At 30.7% G+C, this 26,223-nt stretch overlaps 2 protein-coding genes across 5 annotated transcripts in view; one reads left to right on the top strand and one right to left on the bottom strand.

Moving 5' to 3' along the window:
• Positions 1 to 6,053, bottom strand: part of LOC106457326 (sodium/hydrogen exchanger 7-like) — a 48,028-nt gene extending 41,975 nt beyond the window's left edge. The window contains exon 1 of the mRNA XM_022383200.1: positions 6,002 to 6,053. The gene's annotated coding sequence lies outside the window, so the exon portion shown is untranslated. The remainder of the gene's footprint in view (positions 1 to 6,001) is intronic.
• LOC106457330 (LIM and senescent cell antigen-like-containing domain protein 1) overlaps positions 2,323 to 26,223 on the top strand; it is a 29,638-nt gene continuing 5,737 nt past the window's right edge. The window contains exons 1-9 of one of the 4 annotated variants that reach the window (XM_013916729.2): positions 2,323 to 2,360; positions 10,794 to 10,919; positions 13,620 to 13,665; positions 14,434 to 14,621; positions 18,209 to 18,280; positions 20,448 to 20,525; positions 22,305 to 22,455; positions 25,037 to 25,178; positions 26,039 to 26,114. In XM_013916729.2, the coding sequence (XP_013772183.1) occupies positions 10,816 to 10,919; positions 13,620 to 13,665; positions 14,434 to 14,621; positions 18,209 to 18,280; positions 20,448 to 20,525; positions 22,305 to 22,455; positions 25,037 to 25,178; positions 26,039 to 26,114 (857 nt within the window). In that variant the 5' untranslated portion in view covers positions 2,323 to 2,360; positions 10,794 to 10,815. Of the gene's footprint in view, positions 2,408 to 8,723; positions 8,928 to 9,744; positions 9,764 to 10,793; positions 10,920 to 13,619; positions 13,666 to 14,433; positions 14,622 to 18,208; positions 18,281 to 20,447; positions 20,526 to 22,304; positions 22,456 to 25,036; positions 25,179 to 26,038; positions 26,115 to 26,223 lie in introns of those variants that run through there. The other 3 variants (XM_022383202.1, XM_022383203.1, XM_022383204.1) reach the window with 3 other exon arrangements.

The following is a 26,223-nucleotide window of genomic DNA, read 5'->3' as shown; positions in this document are numbered from 1 at the left end:
AAGGTACGGGTTAGTTCTAGAAACGTGGCGTCACACTAGTCATGTGACTCGCTGACGCAACAATACATTTTGGTTGTTATAAAGTGATATTCAGGCATATATTTACCTGCTTTAGTAATTTTAAAAAAAATCGCCTATTTAGTTTCCGTGTAAGGGCGGCAAAATGTGGTTCAGCAAGTCTTTGAAATTACCTTGTTCTGGTTGCTTTGTTTCTCTGTGCTATATAGTTGATATTGTTATATTTTGTTCGAGAGGATACTTTAGTAACATATATCATAATGGTTGAAACGATTAACACTGTAATATCCTTTGCTGCCTGAATTTGACATTATCTGAACAATACAAGCGAATATCGTTACAATGTCGACTGGACAAAGAACCTGAGTTTACCTGTTGAATCCAGGCATGATTTCTTGGTTCACTTCTACTTGGTTTTCATCATAACTAGCTTGGTAGAGATTCATCTTGTGGGACAGAAAGCTGACAGAAAGCAATTCACAGATCTTGTAGAGACGACTGTCTATTTGTCTATGCACGAACACACACACACATTCGCGCGCACATTAACTCTTTCGTGTGTGTGTGTCTAAATAAAAAATGTTTCACTTCCCTTCAAATGTGTCCAGTCTGTTTGTTTCTCATGTAACTTAAAACTCTCCTTATTTTCTGATCGAATATATTGTTATTTGCGAGTTTTCCTGTCTGATATATACAGGGGAATCAGTTCACCTGAAAATACCACAATACGTCAAAAAGATGCATATGAAATCGTTACAAGAATGACGTGCTAATATCATTTGTTCTTTATATGCATAATGAATAAACAAAGTCAAAAAGACTAAATCAATAAATTACGTAGTTAATTAAATAAAAAAAACAACAAATAAATAAATGAAAACTCTCAAGTACAAAGAAAAAGTTACATATATCTTGGAAATTTTTCAATAGATTTTTGCAATAGATTGGCCTGCTAGGTAACAGGAGGATCGAACAGGAAAGTTACAAAGTAAACTAAATTTGAAAACTTGACTGAGTTTTAAGCTGTACAAGAAATAAATAGACTGGACACATTTGATAGAAAATGAAAACAATCTTTAATGTGGATACAACAACAACAACAACAACAAAGAAACAAAAATGTGAATTCTTGATAGATAAAGAGACAATTACCCCGACTGGACCAGTGTATGAGTTGGCAGCTCTCTTTCTTTCAAGATAGATCTCCTATGAACCAAGCACAATGAAAACGAGGTAGAACTCTAAAATATAGAAGTTCGATCTTGCAAGAAATTTTGTATACTTTCTCTTACGATAGTGGCCCTATGTGATTAGGCATTGCTTACAAGTTGGGGAACTGAATATTGTAGCTGTAAGAACTTGAAGCACAATTCGTAGCTGACAACTTTATTTCCTCTTATATCGTCTCCATTCAAAGAGTTTCAAGAAATATGAAAAATATTGATATATATGTTATTATAGAAGTTTAATGCCCCAACGGCTCAACAGTAAGTCTTAAATGTTATAACGCTAAGAACCATATTTCGATACCAGTGGTGGGTACAGCACAGATCGTGTAACTTTGTACTTAACAACAAAACAAATTAAAGTTTAATGTGATTTCTATAATTTTTGATTTTATAATTTATGTTAACTTACTTACGAGACTTTTATCTGTGTCCTTATTTAAATAAATAAACAATGTGTTCGCCCTAAGTGTCGTAATCCTTTTTATTACTAAACTTTGTTTTCCTTCGAACACATCGATTGCTCATACCATGCATTTTCTCTAATATCTTGTAATCCCTCTCAATCAAGTAAACTGAAATACTTATTTTATTGCAAATAGAAATGTCTATTAGTCAATAAAAATTATATAGCTTTAACATATATTGTAGTACTGCCAACAAAATCGTTTTTTAATAAGATGTTAATATTTTTTATGAATAAATAGGTGACTTTAATTACTTTTGAGAAATACTTTATATTCGTATTCGATGACGAGGAACCCACTTTGAGACTAATAATGGCTGGAGACGGCTTGAATGGGTAATGAAGAAAAACTTTAATATAAGTTTAACATAACATACCTGATGATGACAAAACTTTGTCGAAAAGTTGTACATTTGCTATCTTTATTCTAAGAATGAGCTGAATCAATTATTAACTTTATTCTATATATTTTACGGCTTCTTTTAAATTGCAAGTGTAGTGAATTAAAATGTATTTTTTCCGAGAAAAATAACAAAATAGAGCTTGACCACTATGATTACTTTTAATTTTATGAAAGCACTAGGTGGCAGAATTATTTTGTTCTATGCCTTTAACCCTAATAGGAATGAAAAGTTATGGTGGTGTGGATGGTAAGTGACGAACGTATTTTGTTCCACTTGGGTTGAAAATATTGTCAGTAAGTATCATACATTTTTATAAATGTAAATAAAATCACGACCTATATTCCCAGAATGTAACTTTATTAGCTCAATATTTTGCATTGCAGCTTTGTCAGGAGCTATCGATATCCTACATCTACAAGTTAAACTTACAAGTTCGCTAGATTAATCCAGTTAAATATAAATTGGAACACTGTCATTCGTCAATCGAACATTGATAAAGTTCGTATTATTATAACATATTATACAAACGTTCTTGAATTTATATTTTTACGACGAATCAAACCAACAATGCTAACTTAGTAACGTGTAACCAATAACTGAATAAGTAAATTATTAATATTATTATTAACATCATTGAATTTAGAATAGAATACCTTGCATATCTAAACCATTTCTTCATATTTGTAATACTAATAGCAAAATATTGAGCTAATAAAGTTACATTCTGGACATATAGGTCGTGATTTTATTTACATTTATAGAAATGTCTCGTAATAAAGTCCAGTTTGTGTTAAACGAAGTTAAGAATAATAATATTATTTATTTTTGATTTTCTCAATTATGCAGTAATTTTTAATTTTACAAAAAATTGAAAAATATGGTTTGTAGTTGTATATATAATGTAGGTTTACATAGCTAAGCTATATTACAGAGGATGGTTTTAAAATTAAAAAGGGGCAATGGCAGTGCAAATCGGGACAGGAGGTAGGATTTTACACAACCTCTTTAACTCTAAACCTTTATTTTTCAGGAAATTGCCAATTAACTTCTTATTCTTAAATACCTGTAAAATGCTGGTCTCCAATACTGCCCATGACAACTCATTTCATATGTCATCAACATTGTGTTACTGTTAGAGAAATAAAACTTAATACTAGTAATAATCCTACTTTGAACTCTTGCTACCCTTCTTTAGTTCTTAGACAAGATAACCAAAACTGTACACAGTGTTTCAAGTTAGACTTTGTAGTTATTTGTACACATTTTAATTTCCTTTACTTTTTTTTGACTTATAATTAATGTTTATAAGTTTTAAAATTTTGTTAACTTTTCTAATTACAAACAACAGAACACTGCTTAGTGGCATATGGCATGAGTGACTTATCCACCAGTACCTGATAATGACATAACATTGTCAAAACATCATACACTTACAATAAAGTTTTTCCATTACACATTAAAGCCATCTCCAAACAGTTATTTCTAAAAAGTGGGTTCCTCATCATAAAATTCAAAGGTTTAGTTTGACTGGACTCTGTTAATAATAATATTTTGCTTTCAACTATTCAACCACCCTATAATACAATTAACTGATGTTTCTCTAAGCTCTACAAATGTGATTTCTATAGCTAATCTTTTGTTTGTCAAATTATTAAGTTTCTTAAACCCTTTGAAAATCTAAGTACACTGGGTTTACACCCTTTTTATCATTAATATAACAAGTAAAATCATTGAAAAAAAATACATTGGTAAGGTAAGATTTCTGTTTGGACTTTCACTTGGACTTTTACCTAACTATATAAAATTTTTTTCTACTACTCAAAGAAGATAAATTGGCTGTTTAACCCTCATCAGCGGGTTCACCTGGACCCCAACAACTTTCTTGGATGTATATTTTTTTTACATAATCATTGCAAATTTATATAAATTCATGCAATTATCAAGCAGAAACCCTGGATCAATATGACACTATTTTTTCGAAACAAGCAGATGGAGTACATAGCTATAATGTAATATTTATCTGAGGTTCAAGCGGATCCCATATTATCACTGACCATCACTATACATGCAGTTTGCCGTATAGCATATGAAACAAATTTCTAAATGTTTATTTCACTATATAAGCTGTTTTAGAGGATAATTGATCAAAGTAGTACAGTATCACCTCGTCTGTTTGCTTACAACATCATTTTGGTAAGCATGTATGTGCATCTCATTCCTCAACAAGTGTTCTCTGTGATGACTGCGTATAATGGCCTATTTTATAGAAACCTTATTTGATAATTTTTGTAAATAACCTGTTTATTGGATAGCATACGATAAGGATACATTTGTGTTGGGGTCTGGTCGGACCCATGGTGACCCACAATGTACACTTTCAGTTTGTTTTAGTTGAATTTTGCAGTTATGGTAATCTCATCATATATTGGTGGATAAGGACTTAAATATAGGTGTGTAGTAAAACTTTTGGCATTTTTTTGACACTCTGTTTGTATAAGGAATGGTTTAATACCACATATTTGTATAATGTGGAACAATGTAATTTTGTAATTTCTTGATTTGTCAACATATTTTCTCTAGAATACATAAATTTTTATGTTGTTCACATTGCATGTTAACCCTAATAAAAGTTGTAATGCATTTGTTTTGGAATTTCAATCCAGAGCTTACTATAATGGTAATTTTGTGCTAGGGTCCAGTTGGACTCCAGATATTCCACAACATAACTTTTCAAAAATGTGCTGATAAGAGTTAAGTTTCCTACTCTTTTCCGATTCACAACATTTAACTTTCAGTTCATACTAAGGTTAGAATAACTGCTTAAGCCTGAATTAGAGAAGTATTTCATAATTAAATGTTTTTTGGGTATTTCCTACTTCTTGATGAGAAATATAGTTTTTCATACAAGTAAAAGTCAAGATTATTATTGAATTTCATGCATTAAATGTACCAAATTCAGACAGTAGAAATCTTGACCACATCTCTACTGTTTTTGAATCTGTTAAGTTATATGCCAGCAATAACTGTCATAGTCACATGGGGTTCATATTTAAAAAAATATTGTAAATCTGACATGAAGGTAGTATTCATAAATTATAATTGCCCTATGTTTAAAATTATTATATCATGAAAATTACTTACCCTAGTGGGAAGTAAATGTTCATAAGTTTTATTCAAACATAATCTGCTTAGTGTTCATTGATCTTCCTAATATCTTGTACACAGATACACATTTTATTTAAATCTCCAACTTTGTAGTGTTGAAGGAGATAGAGATAAAAACATTGCTAGTTTCAAGTAGTTTGTGAGAAACTGGTTTTTGAAGCATCCTGTACCATGTCAGAACTTTCCCAAATATAAACTTTTGATTATCTATATGTCTATGTTAATTTTATGTTCTTCTAAGACAAGTAGCTATAAAGACATAATCGTTTTAAAAGTTTTTTTTTATATTTATAAGGACTATATATATAACGTTTTGGAAGAACATGGTACCTATTGGTCCATCTTGGATTTTTCATCTTCTAAACTAAACTAAAAGTGTTAATAAGTAAATTTAAAATTTTAAAGCCAACCCTTATCCTTCATATACTTATCAAGCTTTTGATAAGTATTTTTTTGTGAGCTGTTATATCCTCAATTTCCACAGGATGTAACTCACATTTTACATATAAAGCCACTCCCCCCTTAGATTATTAGTTTTCTGCATTGAAGTATATGTTGGTAGTTAAATTGTTCATACTCTGTATACGCATCTAGAACATACGTGTGCGGTACTAGTGCCTGTTTATATACTCATTAAACACAGGATATTATTCTCATAGTGATCAACAAATACAACTATTCTTAGGATAAAACTTGTATAATACTTAAACTAATGTACTTACACTACTTAGGTAGCTTGCTTTGTTGAATTACTTCTCCTAATTTAAAAGTGGTTCTTCTAGTTGTTTCACATTTGTATCACTGTTTTTTCTTGATCTTTACCAAGAACATTTGTGTAGGAAACAGGTACTTTGATACGAAACTGTTAAGCATGAGAAGATAAAGGTTTTCTGAGTGCAAAGTTCAGAATTTTCTAGTACCACTGCTAGTTATCAGTTGTCTAGCATGTTTGACTTTCATTGTCCTTTTTTTAACTCAAATGTATATATATATATTCCTTTTCCAATGATGGTTTTCTTTGTAGATTAAAAAATGTTTTTAGATTGTTACTTTATATTTGTTGTTCATGCACAAAGATGCAGAAAACTTTGCATGTTAATTAGCTATAACTTGCACCAAACAACTTATAGATGTGTGAAGAAGAAAGGTCCACCTTTTGAAAGCACTTGTCAGGTTATAGGGTTTTATCATTTTATATTGAAAAACAAACTGATTAAAATGGGGGAGAGATTCGAATGAAAAAGGAGGATAAAGACTGAACTGAAAAAAAGAAAAATCTTGCTTAAGGTAGAGAGATGAAATGGTAAAAGGAAGGAGGTATCCTATTGTTAGGTAGACATATGTCAGGAATCAGGTGGCCCATGCAAGATGGCTGAACTATATAAATGTTTGGTCTCATTATCTAAGACTTATTGGAATGGGTTCAGAGTAGGGCAACTATGATTCCTTGAATTGAAGGGTTATCATGTTAATATGTTATTTTTCTCTTGAGAAAAGAATGGTAAGAGGTGATTTTGATGTATTGAAGATTGTCTGAAGAACTGATAAGATAAAGACCTTTCTAAGGTAATTGACCCACCTGTGTGGACTTTGATGAAAAGGAGACAATTATTTAAAGCTCTGGATACAATTGTGGTAACCAACAGTTTTGTGGCTTGTATTGTAACAACAGAGATAAAGAAGAAAACTTCTTCTTGTCAATTGGGTTCAAAAGTAATTGACCCAGCGTGTGTGGGCCGTTGATGAAAAAGAGAATTATTTAAAGCTCTAGATTCAACTCTGGTAAACAACAGTGTAATGAATTTTTATACATACATTTTACATGTTTTGAATACAAATTTTAAAAATGGATGTGTGCTATCCAGTTATTGTTGAAATTTATTGCTAACAAGTCACAGACACCTACTGTAAAGAATCTTGGCCCCTATACAAAACTTGACATTTGGTGAGCCAGCCAGGATTATACAGTAGTAAATGGTGGTAGAAGAATACATGAATGACAGTGGATGTAGGCCTATTTACGTACAAGTGCAGTGATGGGGGAAAATTGTGTAGAGATTACAATCATGCTACATAACCATGTTGAATGATTTTGATAAATGGACGTAGAGAGGTGAGCAACTTGGGTTAAAAGATGGTTTGTTAAACAAGACCTGGAGAGAGAGGAGTGTAGGCAGAAAAGAAAGGAAGAAAGACTAAGAGAAGAAAAGGAAAGAATAAGAATACAAATTGAGAAAGAAGAAAAAGAAAAGGAGAGAGAGGAGAAACTGGAAATAGAGAGAACAAGAGCATAAATTGAGATTGCCAAGCTCACCCAACAGAAAGAGAAAGGACCCAAGAATGACAGTGGGGTCAAAGCTAGTGTACTCAAGCTGCCCAAATTTGATGAACAGAAAGATGAGATGGATGCTTTCATGGAGAGATATGAAAGATTCTCCCAAAGTCAAAACTGGGACAGAGGTGACTAGGCAGTCTGTCTGACCCCACTTCACACAGGAAAAGGCCTACAAGTGTATGCAGGCATGATGTCAGAAGATGCTATGGACTATGACAAGTTAAAAGTGGCCTTTTTGAAATGTTATGAACTTACTGAAGCAGATTTTTGATGGAAATTCAGAAAAGCCACATTCGACACTGGAGAAAATGTATTTCAGTTAGTGACACATCAATGGAGATACAAGATGGACTAACATGGCCAAGTGTGAAAATAGTTTTGAGGGACTGGTAGATCTACTAATAAGTGAACAGTTCATGACCACATGCTCAACTGACATATCACTGTTCCTAAAGGAGAGAGCACCAAAAGATGTGGATGAGATGATCAAGCTGGCAGAACAGTATATGGTAAACCACCTTGAAGTTTGGAGCTCCTGAATTTTCAATGTATTGTTTTATATATATGCAATTTATCTTGGAATGTCTTTCAGATGTAGAACTGGACATTGCCTAGTGGTTAGCATGTTGGGCTGTAAATCAAATCCAGGGTTTGAGAACCGATACTGCATAATATGCTTTACAGCTTCGCTGTGGGTATACTAAAAGTGACAATAAATTATGTTATTTGGATCAGAGAGCTGGAGAAAGCTCCTCTGATGGCAAGTGCTGCTGACTGGTTACCTGAACTTTAGTGATCCCTGATCTGGCTGTTTAGCCTGTGTACACATAAGGTGCTGTGCAGGTTGAAAATTCTGATTTCAATTCTTACATAAGTGTTTTAAGTTTTACTTTCCATTCTCCATTAATCCTACCTGAAATTACCTTACTTTATGCACAAGTCAAATCAGACCATGTGGTTAAGTTGCTGCTGGTTATGGTGCTTCATGGTCAATGAATGGAATGAAGGGTGCAGAAGTGGAGGTCAGGAAGAAAAGTTTCCATAAAACACAGCATTTTTGTTTTACAAAAGTCCATCAGTGAGATAATAAAAGCTTTAACTAAGAGACCATGTGAAAAAGTGTAAACAACCTATGCAGTATCAGTACACTGAGTGTAAGATTATGCAGTTCATCTAATCCCTAAGGAAAATTACAGTGATATTAGAAGATCTAGCAACTTGTAGACAAGAGAGCATACTAGTCAAGTTAGACTACATTATTCCATCTGGTCAACAGTTGTGATCAGACAGCTTCCAAATAAAGTAACCCATGGGTAAGTGGCCACAAGACATAGAAAATAAACATGAATAAATATATTCCCTGCTTTCTATAAATAAATAAAAAGTAAAACAAACTCTCTAACTCACCAATTGTGCATTTTTTTGAGGTCATAACAAACAAGCATAGGATTTTTTTAAACAATTATATCTGGGGATTGGAAAAGAATTGATTTTTATTGTTCGATTACAGCTAATTTTTTAACTGAAATTTTGTTGGTATGAGTAAGTCAATGTAAAGGATTTAAGTTGTGATTTTTTTTAGCCTTTTCCTAAATCAGATATCTTTTTGGGAATGAATAACCATGTTCAGCTATTTCCATAAAATTGAGAAATTCTGATTAATGATGCCTCTTAGTGAACATAGTGAGAAATACCATACATAAACAAAACGTGAAGGAATGTGTTTGATATTCTTTTGTATGCTCTCAGGTGTCTAAGAAATGATATGTCAGACTGATTGAGGTTGAAACATGGCGAGTCCAGGCAAGATTGAACCTCAGTCACCACACAATTAATGTAAATATATGCATGGGTTTTGTTGTAAATCCAAATGACCCTGATCTAAAGTTTGCCATCTAGCGAACAAAGCCAGAAACATAAAAAAAAACCAAAAAAAAAACAGATGAGCAAGTGACAGTTTTTCGTAAATTTTGAGTTGTCATTATCATTGAAGTTGGTGCCATTTTTCATAATCAGCTGTCCATATGGTGACTGGATGTCTGTTTCATCTGGTCCTGAAGCTGCCATGACTGTTTGGGCACCTTGGATGCTGATTGATACTTAGTGATTCTGGAGCGGAGTTACCTGGTGGTGGCCATCTCCTCTTCGGGTAGCCATCCCTAATTTAGTAGTGATAGACTAGAGGGAAGGCAGCTTGTCAACATAGTATTTAATAATACATATATTCATATGTTTGTGTGTGTTTATTTTACTAAATACTATGTGCTTTTAAGTACAAAATTTCTTCAGAAGGGTGTTTGGAGAAAGGTATTTTTGTTGTGTGAGAATTTGCTAAAATATAGTTTACTGTTTTAAATATGCATGAAAATTTTTATTTAAGAATGGAAGCATGATATCCCCTATGCAATTTCCAGTTTCATTTTTTGATGAACAGATTATATTTTATAAGTTACTAAGTCTTGAATGATTGTTAGAAAATTGTAAAAAATGGTGTAAGAAGTCATTTTCTATCTTCTAAAACCATTTTGGTTTTGTCGTTTCCTGTGAGGGAGCACCAAATGCCTGGCCAGTTCAGCAGAATTTTTGTGTTCTTCATTTCATGGCTGAAAGAATATACATTTGGTTGTATTTCTAATATTTTGTAAATTGTACATTTCTTGAATGAAGAACAGAAGTTTGTCTCGAGTCGTACATTCACAGGAGAATGCAAATTTTGGGAACCTGTAACTGTCATTCATTTAATTTTCATATTAAGCCTGAGAAAAAGAGCAGTTGCTTGAAACATTTTTATATGATTTTTTGTTTCAATTTGAATGTTGTCTTTCTACAGAGATTTTATTCTATTGATATATTTAAATGTATTATATTTGTGAACTTCAGTTATCTGTAAAGTTTAAAAAAGTGGGTTAATATATGGAACAATTTTTTTAATCTCTTTAATAATTTTTTTGTTATTTATACTACTTTTTATTGTAATGACTCCATCAGAACTAATCAGGTGGATATTTGACAATTTTGAAACTATATTACATTTAACTTCAAATAATTTTTGGGTAAACCTGTTTTTATTTGTAAATCAAAATAATTTCAGTATGTTTAAAGAAAAATTACATAAAAAGTTCATTTTGGTTTGTTTTCAATATCTGTGTCAACTATAGAAGAATATTTTTATAATTTAGTACAGGTAATGTAGAGTTCACAATGTCCCTAGGACTGATGGTGTGTTCACGATGTCATGGAGGTTTCCAACCTCAGGAGCAAATTGTGAACTCCCAAGGTGAAGTTTGGCATCAAGAATGTTTTGTGTAAGTTGTATGATATATTTAATGTACTTTTCTCCCAAATTAAATTTTTTAGTTATTAAGAAACATTCAGTTTAATAAGATTTTTCCCTTGTAGTAGTTTATGAGTTTAGCCTTTAGAATGGGAATGAGATAACTAATGGATAAACATTACTGATCAAGTGACAGTTTATTAGAATGTGATGTAAAATTTGGATAGCGTAGCAGTAAAGAGTGGTTAAAAAGTTATTACATATTTAACTAAAACTTAAATTGAGTAAGGGAGAGGCAGCTTTAGTGTAGACACTGAGGCATACTTATTGGTGATTGAACTTGTAGCTGTATGTTTTGGGAGATTTAGTATATTGCTTTTATAGAGTGTTCAGGGAAAATAAAATTTAATACACAAACACAGTATGATTGAGAATGGTAAAATACAAAGTTAATTGAGATGTCAAACTATTTTGACAAAAACAAGTGTTCTAAACTTCTAATGCAGATCTTTAAATTGTGTCTTGGTAATCAACTAGACAGTGTTTATTACTATAAGTATTTAAATTTTATATTAAATGTAAGTTGTTTTCCAAACTTCTACTGTGTGATTACTTGTCAATTTAGAGTTGATATAATCAATTCCTTAACAAACAGGAAATCTTTATGAAGAATTTAAATTAATTTGTATAATGATGATAATTATGCAAAATGGGAATTTTCAGGCTCAATTTAAGGGATGGGGTGATGTATGCACATTGTCATGTGTTCAGTGATCTTTATTATCGTTGCAGCCATATACATGAACATTACTTTCGGGTATTACATCGATTAAAGTTTGATTTTGACTCAGCTTCTGTTACTTTCCAAAAACCAGTATTGGTTATACTGCATTGTGCTTTACATTGTAAGACAGAAATGTGAAGGCTGGTTAAGATTGCTTGGTGGAACATGCATACATTAAGAAATGTTAACATATTTTTTCTCCTAAAAACTCCAGATATATGGGAAAGTTATTACTCCACTAAAAACTCCAGATATATGGGAAAATTATTACTCCAGTAAAAACTCCAGACATATGGGAAAGTTATTACTCCAGTAAAAACTCCAGATACATGGGAAAGTTATTACTCCAGTAAAAACTCCAGATATATGGGAAAGTTATTACTCCATAAATACACTGTAAATAACATTAAGTCATGGAAACAAATAAGAGCAGACTGTCAAAACTGATATAGTATGTTGAAATCACACTTACTCAATCTCTCGGGAATGGAGTAATAACTTTCCCATATGTCTGGAGTTTTTACTGGAGTAATAACTTTCCCATATGTCTGGAGTTTCTACTGAATAATTTTACCCTACTTGTACTTTTAACGTTGGTGTTTGTCTGAATCTCAAAATTTTGGTTAGTGATCATATGAAAGACCATAGTAAAGCTTTAAAAGCTCGGGAAAACAAATACTGTTTTGAAAGTTTCACGTTCTTTATTATCAATAACTAGTATTTTTAATGTTATCTGAAAAGGGATGCTTAGAAACCAATTACATGACATTTGAAGACCACCTATACATTATAAGAAAGCTCATCTGGACTTCATAAGACCTTTTAAGAGTTTTCCTGTGACATCATAAAGTTTGGCACAAAGTATACAAATTATCATCAGCAATGCTTATTTTGTTATTTATTGTATCTATTATACCAGTTATGAGTTTACCACTGTAAACATTTGTGTGAAATTGTAAATCAATTATATATGAAAATTATTTTTTGCTACGTTTTTGTGAAAAACATTCCTGGACATCAGATACACTTCTGATGAAACAACTAAGCGAGTGTAATACTAATTAGAAAAAGCCACAAATAATGTACATTTAAACATTATCCCAGAAATCAAATCTTCTGAATGAATTTCTCACAAGAAAAAGAGTAAATGGAACTTGTTAAAGTTTGTGTTGATAGATACTTGAAACCAGATTTCTTACACCGGTAGGCACTTTTGATGAGTATTCAATCAGACAAAATATGTATGAAGAGAAAATTAATGTAAAAGTAAACACGTTGCTAAAAAAAGTTCTCTAGTGGATGAACATCCTAGGAATATCCAGCCTAAAGCTTATCTTAATTGAAATCAGTGTAAAAAAATTTTATTAACAAATATCCAAACAAACAAGAACCTTCAATTGCATATCTTAGTTAAAATATTTTAAGTTATATTAGTACTTTTACTGAAGTACCCCCAAAATAATGATATTTGATTAGAAAGCATTCTTCCAGAACCTAATTCACTTTTCTCAATGATGATGTACTTCAGTTTAACACAAAATATTCACGTGTAGCCTAGATTATAAACATTGAGGAGTGATCATCGAAAGTATCGACTCTGTGCTTATAATAAACCAAGGCTTAGTTTCAATAATCCGTGTATGGATACTTTCTACATCTTTATGTATTCTAAGTTTGCTTATTAAATATTGATGTTTGAATAATTTTCATTATAATAGGAAATTTTCAGTGATTGTAGTGTGCTTTCACTTCATAATTAAAGATTACTGCTAAAAACCATATAGGAGTACGTGTCACACAAGAAAATGAATGTGTAATGTCATAAGGGTGTTTCAAGACTTTAAATTCTTGAATGGCTAGTCTTGGGACATTTGCCAGTCTTTGTATAGTGTTTGAATATGCTTATAATATTACTGATAAATAATCTTCACTTATTCTTATGTATAGATGCTGCCAGTGCTTTAGACCTTTTCCCAATGGTATATTTTTTGAGGTAAGTTGTTGTAAAATAATATTTTTTTAGTTCTCCTGAATGCATTAAGTAAGAACAGCACAGATTATTTAGAGATCACAGTACTGAACAAAATTTGTTAAAATTGCTATTAGTGACAAATACAGATAGTATTGTTGATATCTGATTGCAGTCGTCTCACTTTCACTCATAAGTTTATATAATTGTACTAAAATTTTGTCTTATTCACAGGATGCAGTTTTAATGTAACTATTCAGTATATGAGATTTAAATTCTGCTTGACATTAAACAGGTTCATACTGTCAAGAAATATCATATAAATTTAATCACTTCAGATCAAACCATTCATAGATCAAACCACCTACTCAGCTCTATGGAATAAAAAAAAACTTTTTTGATTTTTAATTTTCCTCATAAGAGTCAGTCATGAAGAAATTCCATCTTGATAATCTTTCATAATTTGTCACTTTCAGTACCTAATGTGTACTTCTTTAAACCTATAACTTAAATTGTTTAAAAAAAGATTAATTTTAAATTAACTTTCACAATGTGAAGCAATAAAAATGTAGGTAAGAACAGTGCTAAAAATCAAGTGGTTTTGTAAAAACTATCAACTTATTATAAAAGGAGTTTCATAAAAGGTAAATTGCAAAAAATTCTTTAACATTTTTAATAAATTAAATGTAATTTTAAAATGTTTTTTTTTACAGTATGTAATTCTGGATAAATAACACAGAGTATCACATTATATATTAGAAATTATAAAAATTTTAAACTTTCTTTTGTCAGTTTGATGGGAGAAAATACTGCGAATATGATTTCCAAGTTCTCTATGCGCCATGTTGTGGAAGATGTAGAGAGTTCATTACTGGGCGAGTGATTAAAGCTTTGAAGAACAATTGGCATCCACACTGTTTTCTTTGTCACCTGTGTCAAGTCCCGCTATCAGACCAAGGGTTTTTCAGTAATGCAGGGAGGTATGCCATGGCTCTCTTTTTGCAACATTAATACATATTTTTTGGTACAACATTGTGCACTGGGTCAGCCTAGTATTAGAGAAGGAATGTTAACTATAATTCTGAATTTATTATGTATATCTACATAAAACGTGAAACGTGTAAAACATACAAGTCTGATGTTTACAAACTCTGACAAGTTAGAGTGAAAGGTGATGTTCATGTGAAGAATAAAAATACTTTTATTCATTGTAAAGCTTGAATATTGTACTTGCATAACCTCTAGAACCTCCACAGTTTTTCAGTATCTCTTTATATCGTATTTGGTATTTACTCTCCTCTACCATGAATTGTTGCTAATTCAGCAGTGTAGGGTGAAATTAATAGTTGATAGTTTTGACATCAAATGCTGTTGAATGGCATTTTAATAGTTGTGGCATGCAGGTTTTGATCCATATCCATGCACATAGGGCTAAAGAGTTAAGCATTTGTAATTATCCACAGTTTGATATCATTTAACAGGTCTAAGGTAACAAAGCTTGAAAGCTTTTAGGCCTTAGGGCTGACTTGGAATTATTTAAAATTTTTCCTTAGTTAGAAAAATGTAGGTTGAAGATATCAAAAATTCTTTATTGTTTGGATCGTCATAAAGTATCTAATACATAAATTGCAGTATAAATGTAACGTTATTGAAATTCATAAGCCTACTAAGGTGTTTAATTACATTTTTGGCTTGAAAGGCATTTAGTTGATCATCTTTGTTATTACTGATTAATTATATTTGTACTTTATTAAAAATTACCTTGTTTCTATCCCACGTTTCAAAATTATGTAACCTGGATCTCAGTGAATTATGATCATTCAGGACATTATGAATGTCATTGATTTATAGGGTTAACTTTTCTTAATTGTTAATTTCAAACAAATACTATATATTTTTTCTTATCCCTCTTTGTATTTTCAGTTTGAAAGATAAAACGTTTTATATCCTTGCTGTTTTTAATGCAAATGTGGTCCTGTGTAAAAAAATTCATAGTATTTATTAGTTTATACATGATAAGTGAGCTAAAACAATTTTATTGACATTGGTGCAATGCAATATTTGGGGTATTTTATTTACTTTTAACCATTTTTTATCTGTTTCACTAAATGATTATTTATTATAAACACACTCTTTATTATATAGGACTAAGATAGATGTTTGATTAAACCATGATTGAAAATATACTTTTGTAAGATTTAATATACTCAGTAATGAACATAACTTTGTATATTGGAAAAAATTTTCACTGACATCAAATACTAAATAGTTATTTAATTGTGTTATTGGCAAGGGTTGCAACTTAATAAGTAAAGGTCCCAAGATTATTTCAACCTGGTGTCCCTCCAACCAGTCTTGTATATTTATTGGAAAATTATTTTGGGATTGAAATTAAATATTCATTTTAATATTAGTACTTTATACATTTCACAATATAGTAAATCTGTATGAAGATTATCCTAATAGTGCATGGTATTCGACTATAAAACTTACTGCAGTATATTTTATTGGTTTATTTTGTGTCTCAAAAGAAAGTTGGTGGAAAAATTAGTGAAAGAAAGCAAAATTATGTAAATGTATGAAGGTTTAAGTACAAAATTTTGAAAGAAAAATGATTTAATTGACTTGTCACTTGAGCAGGATTGATGAATATATTATTTTAAGTGAGGACAGTAGATAAACCACTCACATGGTAGAATAAAGTTTTGGCTTCCAAGTAATTTTGGCAAAAAATATCAAATAAGTATTTGTTATTTCATTCACAACTTGCTTGAATTGATTATATGTTTTTTAAAATATTAAGCCATTTCCACTTATAGGAGTAGGATTTCTTTTAATCTCTCTCTTGTTTATTCATTTGTGGATAACCAAATAAGTATGATTAAATATTTTTAAAAACCACTAAATTTTGCTAAGTGTAATGGATGTGTGGGCTTAGTCATTAGTTTGACTTTATATTAAATTCAAAGAAATTTATTTGGATTTTGGGTCATGCTTTCGCGAGCAGAGCACACAAGCTACAAACTCGAGGAAGTTTACGTGTTGAGTAACGAACTCACACAGGGACAACTGAATACAAAATAACTTCTTTATTTATACATTGTTGAATAGTTCATTTATATCAAAAACTCTCAAGGTTGTTTTGTGATAACACTATTTCTAAGTCATTGAGTTCTTCATTTTGAAAGTAGATGTTCGTTAATAAGCCCTTCTATTACATTCAATAACATTAGTTAAGTTATCAATTAAGTTAACATGAGAAAGTTTCTCAGTCATAATCTATATAACTTCAAAGATATCTCTAAGTAATTTCACTTTAAGCATTTTCAAATATATTATTTCCTTAGTACAGTTAGTATTCTTCACTTTTCTCTCTCTATACATTATTGAACCTTCAGTGAAACACTGTTAGACTAGAGCAGAAATAGCATACTTACAAGAAGTTTGTGCAGTGAACTTGTAGATTCTGGGTTACTGCCATCTTCCATTTTCTGAAGTCAGAACAATTTCCCAAGGCAACTTGATAAGTGCAGAGAAGTGCTGTTTAGAGTCAGAAACACAAAATTATATAGACAATTTTTAGTGTTTTTCTGATTGTTTGAGAAGTTTAGTAGATCTACTTTCAAAAGTAGTTCTTTTAACTTGATAGGTACAAATGGGATCTTCGAGCAACAAATACACTATTCAATCATCCAAGACAATTAACTTATGATGTATAGAGACAAACCTTGTAATGCTGGACTCTTCACTAGCAACATCTCACCCTTGTCTTTCATCACTGTCCCATTAACTGCTTTTTTTTTGTGACATTGGCTCATTTTGTCATTCGTTTTATCTAACTATTGGAATTTTCTCAACGTATCACGTCTTTGAGCTGTAAATTCTTACCATGAAGTCACGGCTGGAATACTATGGGCCTCAAGCCTGCATCTTCCTTATCTGTTATTGTGGTTTGCCCACACTTTCTTGTAACATTTTTGCTCTGCTGTTTTTTCCACACTATACTTATATATATATGTCATAAAATAAAGATATACTTCTTGAAAATCTTCACATATTTCATATACTTAGTGTTTGTATTCCACAAATACTTCATACATTTACCTAGCATTTTCAGGTGACAAGTTTTGATTGGAATTGTACAATTGTACATCTAATGATGTCAAGTAAAAATTTAGTGGTAAAAGAAAATTTCTTAACCATATTTACTTGTTTATTCTTAAATAAAATATATTTTTCAGTTGACAAGTTCTTCCTAAAATTTAGTTTGCTGTTTTATTTTTCTGTGTCACATGTGTTGACACTGTAAAAATGACTAAACTTTGCCCTGTGACCATTTGTTCAGTATTTTATAAGATAAATGTTTGTATGTGTACATATTTATACATTTGTTCATTCATAATTATTACCAGTGTGATATCTTGTGAAGCTTCGATGTTTTGTACAGTGATTAAAAACTTAATTATGTAGACAGAAAGATGTCTTTTATCATTTTTAGAAAAGATTTTTAAATTTTTAGTTTCCTCGAAGTCATGAGAAAATATTTTTACTGTTACTTTTTTTATAGAGCACTGTGTCATGATTGCAATACCAAAGAAAAGGCAGCTGTCAGTGGAAAGATTATTTGTGTTAAATGTCGGTGAGTACATTAAATGTCTGTAGTGGAAAGAATTTAAATTTGATACTAAAATGACCATTCTGTTTTTCTATCAGTTAAGAAGAACAACTATTTTTTTATTCAGCTTAAAGAAAAGGTTTTGAAAACATTTTTAATTTATAAAGCTCAAACAAAATTCTTTTTATAGGTTTCAAAAGTATTTTATTTGATATACTCAGTAAGTTTTGTAGACATTTTTATCGAAAAATCTATAAAAAAAAGTAATTCAGTGGATTTTTAATTTGAACATTTTACTTGTACAACAAAACCCTGTCAACTTTTATCACTGAGCCATTCTGGCTTACTTGCAAGTAGGGTGAGGATTTTCCTATATATACTTAATAGTGAAAGTTCCTGACTTGAGGCACAGTCTGTTTGTGAAAACACCATACATGTAACAAAAAACTTTTGGATTCAGGGCATAAAAATTCACTTTTGAAATATTATGTTGGGCATTTTTAGGTGTTACAGCTATCAAGGTATATCTATCTATTAATCTTTCAATCACACAAAAGGAGGGTAGGAAATTTTTTTTGTCACTTCCATCATTAGACCACTTCTGCTTCTGAATTTTACTTGCCTCTTCTAGCTGATGCTCAGTCCCAGATCTAGTACATCCTAGATTAAGTCTCTTATTCTGTTCTACCTTCCTTTGAGGAGAATATAATTTCATTCTCATCACACATCCACCCAAGGGAAATAGTTAATCTCAAGCACACAAAACTGTGAAACCAAACTTTTTACTCTAATCTTATGTGTCCCACTATATTGAGTTAGGTGTCCCCAAGTGGCACAGCAGTATATCTCTGGATTTACAACTTTAGAAAGTGGGTTTCAATACCTGTGGTGGGCAAAGCACAGATAGCCCATTGTGTAGCTTTGTGCTTAACTGTAAACAAATATTGAGTTGAAATCGTCTGTTAGTAGGTTATTGACTATGCATTCTCTGAATTTGGGAAAGTTAGATAGTTTTCTGATTCTGTTCTGTGCAATGCATAATGAGCAACTGTTTGTACATTGTCTATTGCTTTCTACTAATTTTGGACCTATCCATTCATAAATCCATCTATTCTCCACTATTACTCTACAATTGTCTTCTTTGACATTTACTTGTTCTTCCTGTTCATGCATGGCTATAACTTTCTTACAAGTTGGGTGGTGTAGACCAGTAGCCCATGGGTGAGCCTTTGTAGACAGCTAGGATACTATCTTGCTAACATATATATATATACGACTATTTGGTGTGAACAAAATGTTCAGATAATATTATTCTTATATTTCAATTCAAGGATAGAATCACGTATATATAAATGCTAGTGAATGTTCTCCCATCCTTTTGGCTTGGGTTTTACAGCCTCCATGTGCCAGGTATGGTTTTGATGTCCATACCTTTTTCAACGTTGATGGAGTTGGCCTTCCAGTGGTTTGTGTGATATTCCTCTGGCTTTTATTTCTTTTCTGTTTTATCCCTTTCTCCTCTTCAGTGAGAAATTTTAAGATTTTTGAATGCAACTTTTATGGTAGTCAAATGTGTACTAAAATATACACTTGTGTATTATATGATGATGTTTAAAAAATCCAGTGTAGGGTATTTGTATTTTGGTATTCCATTGTAACCACTAGCATGTCCAGGTTATATTACAGTTAGAAAATCCAGTGTAGAGTATTTGTATTTTGGTACCTATTTATTATGACTATCACGTGTAGTTTATAATAAAAATGATCAATAATTATAATGCCTAAACGTGAGTTGTGCAAAAAAAAAAAGAGCTAGTGTTTCATAAAATAATTGATATTTTAGTTGCCCATGATAAAAATATTTATATATAAAAATTCATTTTAGTTTACACAGTTTTCTATTTCAATTTAAGTTGATGTTTATTTTAGGAGTTTTAAGAGTATATAATATATGTATTTTTTAATCATTGTACTCAGTTACTAAAGGTTGAAATGAAACATATAACACTATAAAATGAAAAGAAATATATAAACATTTTGGTTAAGCTTATATTTAGTTTGATACTACTTACTATCTCAATCATTTAAATTGTATTTGAATACCAGATTTGGTACATTGTTGAGTTGTAATATAATATTCAATCTTTATTTTTATACAATTAATTCATACATTTATTTTCAATTTGTTCAGTGGTGCTATAGATGAAGATCCATTACGAATATCAGATGAGACTTATCATCCATATCATTTTAATTGTTCCAAATGTGGGTAAGTACAAATATTTCTTTTTAATGTTCTGAATATACTTTGTGTGTGTGTGTGTTTGACAAAAAAAACAACAACAAAGACCTAATAACTTTTCAAAATAAATGTAATACATTTTCTTAAAACATTTTACTTATGAAGTTTGTGCTTGGCATAATTTGCTAAGCCTTGTCAAGTTTTGCATGTGAAGGATGTAAAACAGAACAGAATGTCTCCCACATGGTTTTCTCAGCCTTTATGAAGCATTTACATGGGAAAACTTTCCTTTTCATAGTAAAATAGAAGTAAGAGATAACAGAGCTTGAAAAATATATTTTTTAGACCCAAATACAGCTTAGTTACTAAGCCTGATACATTATAGTGGAATTCTGTGGTATTTTTATTTTAAAATGCATATATAAAACCTATATAAAAAAATTAAGCTTTTGATTGGTTATAGACATGTCATTAAGAGAAGTAGGTGTACATAAGCAAGTATTTCCAAAAATGTAGGAGGTAGGTGGGGGGCCACCTTGGTTGATTCACTAAATGTAATAATATCTCAGAAAATAGAAAAGATAGGAGGTTCTTATTTTATGTTCTAGCTTGTCAATATCGGTAATTTGAGTTTCTAATTCATAAGAAACTATAGACTGTGTATTTGGACATCGCAAACATTTAATTTGAACCAAAGCTGCATTCAACATACCACGTGACACACAAAAATCGATATTTAGCATTTTTAATGTTTACTTTTACATTAAGAAATTAACTAATGTATAATACTAAAATTTGAATTAGAATCTACAATTTGATAACAAACTTATTAACATACATTCATTAAATGGTAGTTCAATAAAATGTTGAATGTAAGTCTATAAAAGTGATGACATTCCCGCTGACCCCAACCCATACCAAAATCTGTCTAGATAGGGTTAACCAGACTTGTATGCAGTTATATCGTCTGTCTTAGCAGGATGATATTATGGAGTGGATTTTCGTAAATACTAACAAATATAAGCATTTCTAGCAAACCTGATGCTCTGTACCTCAAGGCAGAGTTAAAAACTTTTCTCAATTGTATGTAAACTGATAACAAAATCTCAGCTAAAATTTGTTCACAGTTTATATAAGCTAACAGCAAAATCTTAGTTTATATAAACTGAGAAAATGTTTTTAGCTAATAGTAAAATCTCATCTTAAAACATTTTTGCAGTGTATTTAAACTGACTGCAAAATCTCAACTTAAAACTTTTCTCAGTGTACACAAAGTAATAGCAAATCTTACAAAAAATTTTAGACATGATTACCTGCAAACTTGTGATTGAAAGTGGCTGTATTTGGAACAATAGGTTTCATAGAACAACCTCTCTGATAAACCTTTGGAAGTTCAATAACATTCTAGGAAGGGAACCATATAGCACAATAAAAAAAATTATTTGTTCTTATAATATAAAATAAAGTTTTCTAAGGGTAGAATGCTTGGTAAAAGTTAAAAAAAAAAAAGAAAGGAGAATATTTTTGTTTTGAGATAAATACACATTTGAAATGTGAAAATTCACCTAAGGAAACTTGTGGAAAAAATAAATAAAGCAGGAACAATTTTTTTGAATGCCTATAAAAACTTTACTGTGCATTTTTAAGTGTTGTTCCTATTTTCGATTTTATTCAATTTTTTTTTATTCTGAAAAACCACTTCACCAGTATTTTAGTGATAATAAGTTGTAGGTTTGTTGAATGTGTTAATTACTTCATATAATTACTGTATAACTAAACCCAAACTCTTCCTCTATGATATATCAGAGTAGAGTTGACGTCAGATGCCCGGGTGGTAAAGAAAGAGCTGTACTGTTTACGTTGCCATGACAACATGGGAATACCTATCTGTGGTGCCTGTCATCGACCAATAGAAGAAAGAGTTGTGCATGCTTTGGGAAAACAATGGCACGTTGAAGTAAGATATCTCTATTAATCGTATTAATGTTATTCCATCCTGCAGGGGATTTCATCGTGAACTGTGGGTATTGTAAAGCTCGGTTCTTTGTTTCCTGTCATTATTTCTCTTATTATATTAGATCCCACATGGAAGTAAGTTACAGCAATGTCAAATTTCGTAAATGTATTTTAGTTTTTACAAAATTGGTTATTTAAAGATAATTCTGAATTGTTTGCATAATTTATACTTTTTATTGGACGTGAATCTAGATAAAAGAAGAATGAGGTTGGTAATGCAGGAAAAAAGTTACATGTATAGACTTATTTCAAATATAGTTTTATTTCATGTGTAACAGAAATAATTTTTCTTGCTAATTCTAAGTATCATACATTGACACTAAGTACTGTTTTAATAAGTAAATTAGTCAGATTCATGTAATTTAAAAGTAGATGTATTTAATATTTCATTCAACAGCAAAAGGCTAAAATCTTAGTGTCATATACGTGGGAATGATGGGATGTAGCTTACTAAAAGAGATTTGCAAAAAATAAAGTATTCATACGTTATTTGGAATAATCCAACTGTCAGATTTTCTCATTTTGTTTGCTGAGATCTGGAATGAAGTATAAATTTTGTTTAAAATTGGGAAGATTATTTGGATGCCCAATCTCATAATTTACCTCTAGACCTAAATTTCCTCCTTCACAGCCAGTTATGAGAATATCATTTTTTTGTAATGAAAAAACATAAAGTATTGAATAAATTAGATTTTATTGAAAAAGTAGGTTACCGAAAAATTGATCATTCAGTGTGACATATTTTGTAAATTATTTCCATATTGATCAATTGATATCCGAAATAGTCACACACACACACATCTTTATGAACATTTATCACTAATAAAGTAGTATACAACCTTCTCCTTTACCATTACTTTTAAATTATGTGCTATGATGTATAAATGATTTTAAGTAATCACGGATGCCTTCTAATACACGTGGTTCACAGCCAAGATTAACTCAGCTTGTGTTAGACATTGTTAATGAGTGTGGCTGTATAATAAAAAACTATTGTATTAATTAAGTAACATCCATTATATATTGTATAAAAATATAGGCACAGTCAATCTTGAGCTTTATAAATAAAAAAAAACTTATTTTGTTTCGTAACCATTTCCTAGATATATATATATTTATTACATTTAGTATTTCTAGATATATTTAACCTTAAATTTTAAAGGTCTGAACATATAGGAAAAAAATAATAATGTTGTTGCATTAATTTAAGTACACTTGTTACTAGGTTTGTGAACTAAAGGAATATGCATATTTTCCCCAAAAGGGGGCTGAAGGTTGCTTGGAGGGGTCTCCTATTTTAACTGCTCGCCCCACTATACCAAGAAGAATTATGCACTCTGTAGGCTACAACACAGCATGATATCTGAACTTCATAAGCAAGAAATAAAAATATTTGTTACTCTTAATTTTGGTTTTATTTACTCTGGAAACATAACACTTTCATGGACCCCGTGGAAGTACATCTAGTTGTGTGTATTTATTTGGTATGAGTGTTAGAGATATGCATTTTTTTTAAATGTTCATGTGTATTTGCTAAACTTCCACAGTTCAGAGTTTTCAAGAACTTGCTGGGCTCCCTAGAAATTTACTAAAAAAGTTTGTCTAGAATTAGAACAAATGATGTGAAAAACAACTATTCATCCAACAGGTAAAGTGTAATGGTAAAACTTCTGTTCCTCAGACAGATCTTGTTGTCCTGGATGATGAGTAATATGAATTTTACACCTTTAGTTGGTGTAACAGTAATCCTTATAGTCCAGGATTTTCTGATGGCTGACATTAGTACTGATAAAATGAACTTGATATTTTATTGGAAATAATAGCTGTAACAAATCACTTTTTTTTTTGTATTCCACAATTTAGCAAAACGTGTTTGCTCATGATTTAATAGGAGTCATGCTGTAAAGTCTATTCCTCTTTATAAGTATAATACTCATGATTTTCATAATGGTCATAAATTCAGTTAAACTTAGTTTGTTGTTGTTTTTTTTACATGTAGCTTATGAGTTTGTGCTATACAGTTATTATATTTTTTACTACCCAATATCTAATCCTCATTACAGATTATTTAACCATTTATAGTATTGGTTAAGAAAAAAAAAGAGAAACTTTTTATTTGCATATATCTATATATATATCATACTGATAAAGTATATACATACTATAAGTCCGGAAAAAATATTCATCATCACAGCTAAATTATGAAAGAAAGCTTTTAGGCTAGAAAATATAATGGAACATCACAAAAAAGACTGTTTATAAGTTCAGATATTTCACTTATCATTAGTCTAATTTTAATATCCAACAAGAAGACTGTTCTCTATGCATTGTTATTTCTATAAAAAATCTGTATTTCTTTAGTGAAAAGTAATTTCTTAAAATATTTTATTTATGAATTATTGTACATAAGGGATTAAATATTTTCAAATGTATTAGTAAAAATAATTGATTGATTAAGATGATGAGAGAGAGGAAGAAAAAAAAAAAGAAAGGAGGATGTAAATGTCTTTATCCAATTTCAGCATTTTGTATGTGCCAAGTGTGAGAAACCATTTTTGGGTCATCGTCACTACGAAAAAAGAGGTCTTGCATACTGTGAAACTCACTATCATCAGCTGTTTGGAAATCTTTGTTTTGTCTGCAATAGTGTAATATTAGGTGATGGTAAGTATAGTTTTTGTTGTTGGTAGTTTAAAACGTAATTTTATAACCATATGCATTCATTCTTTTGTTACTTGTTTTTACTGAAAAATATGTTGAGAAAAAAGTGGATATTATTCATTGTTCTACTGCCATGCTAGATAAATAGAAAAGTTATTAGTTGTTTCAGGTGGTTAGTTTGGTAACACAGTTACCATTGTCAGGGTTTCATGATGGTAACTTTGTCCCTGAAACTAGCAGGCTAAAAAAACCTAATAAAGAGTTTATCTTCCGAGATGATACCTCATCTCTTCGCACAAAATAGCTTGATTCCTCATGCATCTGCTTATAAGATTTGCATGCCACTAGCCTTGAGTTAACTCCCACCTTAAAACCACTTATCTAACATGAACTATGCTAATATATGATGACATCATCATGCAATGAGAGCTATCCACCGACAGGAGGGTGACATTAACCTCCTTTTACAGTGACTCGTAATAAAAACTTGGAAAACTTTTTTATTGTTTGAATAAGTCCTAATGGCAATTCCCAGGCCTAATGAGCTTTAAATTTATCATTCAATAATGCATATATTTGTTATTGGGAATAACAAGCATTTATGAATGATCTGTGACAGTATTAGATGATTTCATTTATTTAAAGGGACCATTGATCATCCAGCTGGATGGATAGGAATAAATGGAGTTCTGTTGTACATATTTGTGTTTATGAGTAATACATTTATGACATTTTAAAATGTGTAATGATAAACAAATGGTTCTGAAATACAGTATATTTTGTTCTAGAAATGACATTCTAATGATATATAATATTCTAGCTAAGACCTAAAGATTTTACCATTGTTTCTGTTTTGTTTCTAGCTATTACAGTTTTTAAAAAAGCTTGGTGTATCAACCACTTCAGCTGTTCATTCTGCGATGGAAAACTCACCAGCAAGTAAGTTTTCTGTGTTTTCTTATCGTAACAAGTAGTAGTTGTGTTCATACCTTTTTGGTAGAAAAATTCATATATATCTATATAAATATAATAGTACTGTCTGTTGTCT

The sequence above is a fragment of the Limulus polyphemus genome, unplaced genomic scaffold (assembly GCF_000517525.1).
Source record: "Limulus polyphemus unplaced genomic scaffold, Limulus_polyphemus-2.1.2 Scaffold317, whole genome shotgun sequence".
NCBI classification, from domain to species: domain Eukaryota; kingdom Metazoa; phylum Arthropoda; class Merostomata; order Xiphosura; family Limulidae; genus Limulus; species Limulus polyphemus.
The sequence above is the reverse complement of the archived record's forward strand: the minus strand, read 5'-3'. Positions and strand labels throughout refer to the sequence as shown.